Raw genomic sequence first — 10,315 nt, 5'->3', positions numbered from 1 at the left:
CAAGGGCTTGTAGGGATAGTATGAGGGGCAGTGGGTTTAAACTGGAGAGGGGCAGATTTAGACTAGACACAGGGAAGAATTTCTTCACATTGAGGGTGGTGACATACTGGCACAGGTTGCCCAGGGAAGCTGTGGCTGCCCCATCGCTGGAGGTGTTCAAGGCCGGGTTGGATTGGGCCTTGAGCAGCCTGATCTAGTGGGAGGTGTCCCTGCCTATGGCAGGGGGTTGGAACTAGATGATCTTTAAGGTCCCTTCCAACCCAAACTATTCTATGATTGTGTGATTCTGTCACTGCACACCCTGATAAAGAGCTCATCCTCAGCTTTCCTGTGGCCCCCCTTTAAGTACGGAAAGCTGCTGTAAGGTCTCTGCAGGTGCTTCTCCAGGCCAAACAAGCCCAGCTCTCTCAGCGTGTTCTTGCACAGGAGGCGCTCCAGCCATCGGGTCATTTTTGTGGCCCTGCTCTGGAAATGGTCCAACAGATGCATGTCCATCCTGTGCTGAAGGCTACAGAACTCACTGCAGTACTCTGCTCTCATGAGAGCAGAATCACCTCCCTTGACCTGGTTGCCACATTTCTTTTCATAGCCCAGGATACCATTGTGTTTCTGGACTGCAAGCACATGTTGTTGGCTCATGTTGAGCTTCTCATCCGCCAGCCTTGGCGGTGTTTCATCCCCTTTCACTGCCGCCTCTCCACCTTATTTCCAGATAATTTTCAGATTATTTCTAGCCCTGTGGGAGCTGCTGGGGCAGGAGAACAGGCCTGGGAGATGCCCAGGTACACGGTGGCTCTCCCTTTTTGGAGGAGGAGCATTTCCACTGGCATTCACCAGCTGTAAGATGTCATCCCTGGCTTGGTTGGCAAACTGAAAGCCTTTACAGTTTAGCCTGTGGTTTCACATGGCTCTTGTCTCTGAAGGGCACAACTGTCACTTCTGTTTTTCCACACAGAAGTCCCAGCTATCTCACTGATTTTTCATCACACCCTGTCTTTAGAAGGCTGCATTTCATGGTCTCCAGTACCACAACCCCACAGTTCCCCAGCTACCTTCTAGACATAAGATGCTGTTCAATTACCTGTGATTTTATGTCTCATATGTACAATTCTGGCTAAAACTACACTGCAAAAGAAACTAGTGATGTGCACAAGTAGTTTTGTTGCTCACTTTTGCCTGTGATATGGATATTCATCACATATACAGCTCAAATCAATCTACAAGTTCCCTAAGTGCTGGGTTGAACAGCTGTTTCCTGAAATACCGTAATGTGCTTCTGTAATTTGATCATGCCTGGCACTTTAACGATGCTGCATTAAACGAGACATCGCTTGACATGATAACCACACAGGAGGAAACTTAAGGTAATTTTCTGCCTGCTACTTTTTGAGCTGACGATCCTAACTTTAGAATCTAGAAGGGTCTTTCCAGTTCGGTACAAAGCCATTGGTTCTTCTAGGGGTGGAAACAAGCTCTTCTTATTTGGATTTAGCTGACAGAAAGTTAAGACACCTGGGTGTGCAAGTTCTTCAAGCTTTCTCTGTAGCTGAGGGAGAGAAATAGACTGCCACAGGAAGCTTTATCCTGTTCTGAGGTAGGTGTTGGAGATGTGTGAGAAGAATTCCTTTTTAAGCTCCCTCTGTCTGTCTATGGCCTGTAACTAGAACCTGCATAATTAGTTTCATGTAAATACGTAACTTCTAGAGGACAACATTTAGGCAAAGTAAGTGCAGGTTTCTGTCCTTGGTGACCAAAAGAATGACCTTATTTAGTTCACCACATATTGTGCAACCTCTTCTATTCTCCACTAATCCTTACTCTAACCATGACTGAGTGTATCTGAATCTGTTCACAAACATTATTTCATCAAGTCAAGAAAAAATCTCATCAAGTCCTCAGGTTTTTGGGGACTGCTAAGCTTGTAATGTGGAGGAAGGGGGTCATCTGTGCTTTATTTGTATGAATGTAGTACCACGTGTTCCCACGGTTGTTTGCGTCTTTCCTAGAAACACCAGAAAATGACTACAAGCCCAAAAATCTCTCTCCTCATATTGCCTTCCCTAATACATAGGAGATGACTGGAGACTTTACAGTCACTTACAGTCATCCTTACAACTTCACAGTTATACTCAGCACATCTCAGTTCCATCCTGAAATGCTATGTTATCCTGAGCCTTCATCTTCTCTTAATGCCAATTATGATAATGTAATTCTACTGCAGAACTTACCTGGTGTTGAAATCCTTGTACTATTTCAACTCTCTGAGCTGAAAGTAATACTTTGAGCCCATGAGCCAGGCTGGATATAGTCATACACAGGTAAGAGTGTTTTTTCCTTCTGTCAAACATGAGTCCTCTGAGATTCCAGCTTTTTTTGTAGTCACTGCTCCCTTGAATGAGTGATGTCTTAACTACCAGTTTAAAGCATGAGTATCAAAGGAAGCTACTGATGATATGAAGTGTCACTGAATGAGAAATTAATCTGTCTACAGAGATGTACTCTGCATGTCCAAGGTATTGTGATATAACAGATTTGAGAACTGTTTCTTCTGCAAGGGAAGATTTTTTTTAATATACCAAACACTTTTATTATATGTGAAGTATTTTGATAGGGCAACTGCTCTACGTCCCCTGAAAGCCTAGTTTATTGACATTTATAGCAGTGCTTACTGCGTGGGGAACAAATTGTAGAGCTGTGTTTCAAGTCATCTTCAGATCCTGGAGATGTACTGAAAGATAAGGGAGACTCATGAAACTGTGAGGAAAAGAAATGAAGTAATGACACTTCAGGCTTTCTCTGTAGCGTAAGCAGATGTCCCTGCTGGACCATGCCCACATCTCAATACAATCAGTTCTCTTCTGCTATTGCAAACCAACGCTTAGATTCTTTCTCTGAGCAAGCAGAATTACACTGAACAAAGATTACACAAAAGCTAATTATTGAAACCAGCCATTTTAACATGAAAAATTTAATTTTCCCTCCACCTTTTATTGGCTTACCATATACCCCTTGTGTTTTGGTGACAGTTCCAGAATGAAACCTGGGTACTTTAGATGCAGCTCTCGCTTTTAGCCATAGTACTGGAAAGATATAGTCTATGTGAACCTCATGAGGTTCAACAAGGCCAAGTGCAAGGTCCTTCTCCCGGGTCAGGGCAATCCATGGTTTCAGTATGGGATGGGGGATTATTTGATTAAGAGCAGCCCTGTGGAGAAGGATTTGGGGATGCTTACTGATAAGAAACTCAACATGAGCTGGCAATGTTCACTTGCAGCCAAGAAGGCCAACCATGTCCTGGGCTGCATCAAAAGAAGCATGGCCAGCAGGGAGATGGAGGGGATTCTGTCCCTCTATTCCTCTCCTGTGAGACCTCACCTGGAGTATTGTGTCCAGTTCTGGAATCCTGAACATAAGAAGAATATGGAACTGTTGGAACAGGTCCAGAGGAGGGCCACAAAGATGATCAGAGGAATGGAGCACCTATGCTATGAGGACAGGCTGAGAGAGATGGGGCTGTTCAGCTTGCAGAAGAGAAGACTCTGAGGACACCCTGTAATGGCTTTCTGGTACCCGAAGTGGGTCTACAAGAAAGCTGGGACTTTTTACAAAGGCATGTAGTGATAGGATGAGGTGTAATGGCTACATACTGAAGAGAGGAAGAGTTAGACTAGACATTAGGAAGAAATTTTTCACGGTGAGGGTTGGTGAGGCACTGGAACAGGTTGCCCAGGGAAGTTTTGGATATCCCATCCCTGGAGGTGTCCAAGACCAGGTTGGATGAGGCCTTGAGCAACTTGATCCAGTGGGAGGTGTCGCTGCCCATGGCAGGGAGGTTGGAACTGGATGATCTTTAAGGTCCCTTCCAATCCAAACCATTCTATGATTCTATGATTCTATGCTTAGGGGTAAAACAGAATTAGGGAGGTACAAAACTATTCAGTTTTGTATTCTTGGATCTCAGTCCAAATTGCAGTTATTACAGTAATGCTTTGGTATGCAGTTAACATGAGAAACTGCTAATTTCACAATTTTATATCTGATAATAGATTGCAGTAGCCCAGACAAACCATGATACTTATAATGAATACTAGAATTTAGTATAATTACAGCAAAGTAAAATATAACAAATGCACAATGTTGCGAGGGATTCTTTTTAAACTCCTGGTGTATTTGTTCTTCTTTCTTAGTAATATGTCCACAGATGAATAGTTAAGACATCATCTGTTGGGAAATGCATGGACTTGCATATGTTCAGCTGACTCTTCTGTTTCTACTGCAGTTTTTCCACCAATGGCTTTCTTTTCAGACACAGAGGGACACGTTGTCAAGGAGAATCTGTTGCTTTGAGTAACTTAAAGTAATTCAAAGCAATCACTGTCTAATGCCACTAGTGTTAATCGTGATTCTTCTAGGAGTGTGAACGGTTAAGTGTTCTTTCGTATAAAGATTACATTCTTGTAGATATTGTGTTAGGATATGTGCAATTAAAATCACAACTAAGTTATATCTGGAAGGAAGATGCCTCAATGTTTTAGTTTTATGTATGGTGGAAACATTTTCTATTAATTTTGGCTGGGTAATAAGGTGTGTGTAGTGAAGTAAAAGAAAAGAGAGAAGGAAGGGAACCTGTTCAAATGCCACAGGCAATGCAGTAAGTGAGGAATCTCCCAGCATCCCTATTTAAACCTTGTATTTAAAAACAAAAAAAAAAGACAACCCAGACCCAACCCCCAAATCAAAACATACCACATAAGTAGAAACAAGACTCCTGCCATTGTAGAGCAGTGAATAACATCTGATTTGTACCACCTGGAAAGTAAAGGCCATCTGCTTTGTATCGGCATGGAGGATATTGCATTCTGGAGTCAAGGCATCATCCAGACAAAGGCGTGAGGAGAAGTTAATTGGAGAAACAGCGTAAGAAAGAAAATCAAAGGCTTGTCTTAGAAGAGTAACGTTATCTACGTAGTGTTAACCTACTCTTAAAAAGAATGTGTATTAGCCTTTCCCTTGGGTGGGACAGTCCTGCTACTTTCACCGAGTCTGCACATGCAAACATGTTGAGAAGGCCCTGCTTTGTGCAGATGTTGGTATGGGGATGATACACGGCTTTGATCCTGCTTGCACTCTCAACAAGGACGCTCAGTGGGACATAAGGTGTGTTCGCCTTGTGCTGGCTCCTTGCCCACAGGCAAATCCCTTTTGGAGCAAGTAAAGTTAGATTGTCAGCAAGATATGACATTCAACAAAAGCCTGTGGCGTATTTACTTATTTCTTTTGCACACAAACAAAATCAGGCTGCAGTGTCTGTTTGATATGAGATCGTCTTCAGTCATTCAGATTAACATAACATTTACCTGTGATTTTTCTTCATGTATTTCTGTACAGCATGAATTTTTCTGTAGGAAGAGTGGATGTCTGTTTAGCACAGGTGATTTTTTGCACTTACAGTAAACATGGAAAAGGAGTTTGGCAGCAGGGAATAGTGCATTTGCATGACAGAACTGAAACATAACCCTGCCTTTTGAATGTACCTAGATTTCTGTCAAGGTCATGGAGAGCTGTGAAACATTCTGGCACCTGAGAAACCCCAAGAGGCATTCGTCCATTTCCTTACAGGAATAGCACCAGAGAACAGCACTTTAAATCTAATGATGACACAAATCAAATGTCCATTTCCTACTTCAGATACTTGCATAGAGGCCAACATCCTCTTTGTTTTAAGAGAACTTTAAGTCCTGGCCTACCTCAGTGCTACAGGGAATTACTTATTTTTGTTTAAGCATTCATTTCTGAAAACATTTCTACTTGGAGACTTTCCTGACAGCAAAGTTTATAGTGCAAGCATTATTCAAAAGCCCATATTTTTCAACTGTTTCAGAAGATATTTTAAAAGGCAGAATTATTTGATCAGAAATTAGTTGCATGTACTGGCTGTTCCCCTGTAATTCCTGCCTGACACCAATACCTTCAATCTCAGCTATGGCACATATTTTAGAAAGACATTTAGTTGTGACTGGAAAAGAACTCAGCCCCTCAGGAAATGTGTCAACTAGCTCTTAGGTAATGCTACAAAACTTTCGGCCTCTAACACCAGCTCTTGCTAGGAAATGTGGGTGACGGAGGAGAAAGTACATAGATAGTTGCCATGTCTTTTCAGCCGTTTTAATGCTGATCCTGCCCCTGGCATATATCAGAGTCCAGGATTGTTCTCACTTATGTCTATCTGGAACAGTCTGCCTGTATCTTCATCATACTTTCAAGATTGCCATTGTTTTTTTGAAGCCACAGAATAGGCCAGCAAAGATACAAAGGCTGAATTAAAAGTGCACACTGACATCATTGCTGCTGGTTTCTGACTCAGCAGAGACATATATGTGTTCCTTAGAGTGGAGGATGTTGTTTCAGTCACTCATGCTTCTGAGGCAGTTTGGCATGAAAGACTGAATAGGGTGGAAACTTTCACTTTGAGCAAAAGAACAGTTTTAATAGATGCTACATGCCTGTACTTTTTCATGTCCGTTCCTTCCCACAGCTCTCCCAGACCAAACATTCAAATTGCTAAACTGTTGGTGGCAAAAAAAAAAAGAAATTCAGTTAAATGTGGAGATGTGTTTTCAAGAAAAAAGCCTATAACTATGGAACTTTTAAAACAACACTGTGAAACAAGTCCAAGACCCTCCAGTAGCAGCAAAAGAAGATCCTAAGACAACAGGATATTTTAGAGGAAAGGCATAGATTAGGACATTATGCCCTTATACTGATGAATGTTCTTGTCTTTTGTCTACCTGTTCTTTGCAAGCTGCTGGCAAATCAGAGAACACAGAACAGATCTGGCACAGTAGGGAGGGATTTTCAATTCCCCAAATAAAACAATGTGTAAAATCCATCAAGTAAGCCAATATCTGTGTAGACATCTAACAATAGCCACAAAGGGACCAATCAGGGCATCATCTTTGTATTTGTTTATCTGAGGCAGGTGCTTATCGTGTTGACCAGAATGTTCCTGCAATGAGCAGAAACATGCAACATGTTGAAGGTTTTTTTCAAAAATGCTCGTGTTTAGCTTGTGAAACTCACACTTCTTGAAAAAGCCTCTCTTTGGGCAAAGAAAGCAGTTATCTGCTTATGCTTGCATGTATGCGTTCTTGATCTGACACGACTTGCAACCACAAGAGAGCACTCTTTCCTTTGAAGATTTCTCAGCTTCCCCAGAAAGCTAGAGACATGCCATATAAGTTTTGCAAACTGCTTGTGAGCTCTTTCAGTTAGACAGGAACAGCCGAAAGAACAAAGCTTGCAGTTGTCTTTTGGATTTCATTGTGAAAAGCCTTTGGGTAGTTTTCAGATGACAGAAGAGCCTTGGTTCCTGAAAGGGAGGAGTTCTGCCAGAACTTTGAAGATCTCTGTAAACTTTGCAAATTACCCATCTTTTGGAGACAATTATATCAAACGATACTGTGGATTGCAATACATGAGAAGTGTTTAGAGCCTGGAAGATTATTTATGTTTGGCATTAACTCTTACGGTCATAATTTCAAGAGGAGAGAAAAGGAATACACAGGAACCTTCTTATTATCTTTTGAAATATGAAGATCAGAGGAAAAGAAGGGTTTAAATTGTCGAGTGATGGTCTTCAAAACCTGTCTTTAAATTAGCTGGCACTCTACATCTATAAAATCAACAAGGCTTAGAGTTGATTTCCAGGCACAGAGTGGACCTCATGAGTTGTCAGCAGTGCTTTCAGATCTGAGCTTTTATACACCGCGGGAGGAAATTGCAGCCTGCAGGGCAAAGTACCTATACAAATGTTTCCTCCTTGCTTGGACTGATACAAGATTTGGAAGCCAAATTCAGGATCTGACATTCTACAGGTGAGGAAAAAAAAAAGAAGCATGGGCAGCAATAAAGATGATGATGGACTGTTGAACAGGATTGCATTTCCAGGAGCCGTGTCCCTGGCTAACAGCCATGTGCATCCCCATGGAGTCCCCCTGAGAGAGCCCTTTGGGGTTCCCTTCCAGCTGGACCCGTCTTACTGGGAGCAAGCCTATGGCAGCCACACAGGTCGCATCTCCTACATCCCGTTCCCTGGCTACGTGGGTGTCTATGACTATTCCTTTGAGCCTGCCTTCATTCGAAAGAGGAATGAGAGGGAAAGGCAGCGGGTGCGCTGCGTGAATGAAGGCTACACACGCTTGAGAGAACACCTGCCAAAGGAATTTGCTGACAAACGCCTCAGCAAAGTGGAGACCCTGAGAGCTGCAATAAGCTACATCAAACACCTGCAGAGCTTGCTGGACTGCCATCCCTTAGGATCTAACAGTAAGGAAACGCTCTCTGCCAGGGAGCTCCCGGAAGCTCCCAGTCCTGGTCCCTCACGGGAGTGCTACAGTGATGGAGAATCTAAAACCTCTTCAGCTTCATCCCCCTACAGTGAATTTGAGGAGACGGGCACCTAGGTAACAGCCTCTGAGAAAGATTCAAGTTCGGCTGAAAACCAAATCTAAAGCCCTGGGGATTTTTCTACAGATACCAGGAAAAGGAAAAACATCTAAGGAAAAGAAAAAAAAGGTATTTTCAGTCTGTCAAAGGACTTTAAGTGTTGTCTGTACAAAACCAAAAGATCGTTTGTAAGCAAACAGATATCTCTCAGGTTGCTTCAGTTGTGTTACTAAACTGCTCTTGGATTGTTAAAACTGAAGCAAGCTTTGCATTCTAGTTTTTATTCAGCTTTTATTCTGTTTGTCTATTCTATTTTGCCTTTCACTCGATGAGACAACAAAACCAGATAAAACCATTTCAGGAAATTACCCTCCCTTTTTTTCCTGCTTCCTTCTGTAAATTTTATTGTCTGTTTTTTTCCGGGCTGCTAACCTGAGATGCACTGGGTTGTAAATACTTGGACTGAGAAAGGTAAGATTTAGATAAAATGTCTTTCCCTAAACAACTCACAGAAATACTTCTATTTCTGAAAAGACAATTTTACAAGTTTAAATAAAGCTATATTTGGGAATTCATTTCTTTTATGGCATCTTCTAAAGTGAAAGAAGCAACTCATACATTGGACACCGGCTATTTGGTGATTTTCCGAAGGATAATTTTCAGGAAAAGAAAGTCTGACATGTCCAGTCTAATCAATGCTAGGAAGAGGGAAACAGAGTTGTGTAAAACTGAACCTTCAAAAGCAAAGCTCCACTCATGACACTGGAAAATTGTTACCAGCCTTTTTTGTCCTTTTCTGAAAACTGGGTTTGTGGACAAAACAGTCTTGATTGTGACTTTTTGGCAAGTCAGATGTTATATGCTTAGAAATATGTTCCCGTAGTGGTTAGATACCAGTGTGTACGAAAAGGGTAACATTGAATGTATCAGTTTGCATTGGCATGAAAATGTAGGCATTTCTCCTTTTGTTTAGAATATTGCATTACTTCTTCAAAAGATATACCTTTTAAAATTAATAACTCAAAACCTATGGAATACCTTTAATTTGGACCATGTCTATTTAGAATGAGAGTTTGTCGCCAATTTGCTCTAAAATCTTCCTTTCTCCAAGGCCAGATTTAAATATAATTTAGCTGTGTGCTTAATTTGCATTCTGAATATATGGGGTAAAATCCTTACCCATACACTTTCCACAGACCTTTTGAACTTTTGGTTTTTTAGCCTCATGTTGGTGAAATGGTTTTGTATTTTTATGTCTTTCCTTTATGTCATACTGACTGAACACCTGAAAAATAATTGTGTATAAATAAGAACAAATATTGGTCAAATACCTCAAAATGTGTCCATAAATTTCATTTAAATAAAAAAATGAATTAAACATGACTGATTTTTTTTCCCTTTCAATTGATGACAAATGCACTATTTGCGGGAGTAATGAGTTTTCAGGAAAGAATAAAGAAAATAGGTATGAAGTAAATTCAAACCGCTACCTATGATACTAAATTTTTAATCTGGATTTTAAAATCTAGATAAGGAGCAAGTTTGTGCTGTGGGCATCTAATCAAAATTATTTGGTATCAAAGGACTCTGATGATTTCTAGCAGACTACTCTGAACATTTTTACACTTGCAGCTATTGAGTCCAGTCACAGGCTTCATTCTTTATTCTTTACATGATAGCCAGCTTCCTTGTCTGATGACTATTTTGTTTTCCTAAGGGCTGCTCCTTTTGCAGGGTCTGTTTGCCAGACCCAAAGACTAGCCCTTCTAGTGGGAGGTGTCCCTGCCCATTGCAGGGGGGTTGGAACTAGGTGATCTTTAAGGTCCCTTCCAACCCAAACTGTTCTGTGATTTACCTGGGCAGTTCAGAT

The 10,315-nt window shown here is 41.4% G+C and overlaps 1 protein-coding gene across 1 annotated transcript; it reads left to right on the top strand.

Annotated features, from left to right (window-relative positions):
- Positions 1-7,337: 7,337 nt before the first annotated feature.
- On the top strand, positions 7,338-9,657 carry ASCL4 (achaete-scute family bHLH transcription factor 4). Its single transcript, XM_054087050.1, has one exon. The coding sequence runs from the start codon at positions 7,896-7,898 to the stop codon at positions 8,460-8,462; it is 567 nt and encodes a 188-aa protein (XP_053943025.1). The 5' UTR covers positions 7,338-7,895; the 3' UTR covers positions 8,463-9,657.
- The last annotated feature ends 658 nt before the right edge of the window (positions 9,658-10,315 follow it).

The sequence above is a fragment of the Cuculus canorus genome, chromosome 1 (genome assembly GCF_017976375.1).
Source record: "Cuculus canorus isolate bCucCan1 chromosome 1, bCucCan1.pri, whole genome shotgun sequence".
Lineage (NCBI taxonomy): Eukaryota > Metazoa > Chordata > Aves > Cuculiformes > Cuculidae > Cuculus > Cuculus canorus.
Note: the sequence above shows the minus strand (reverse complement) of the source record. Positions and strands in the feature narration are given on the sequence as shown.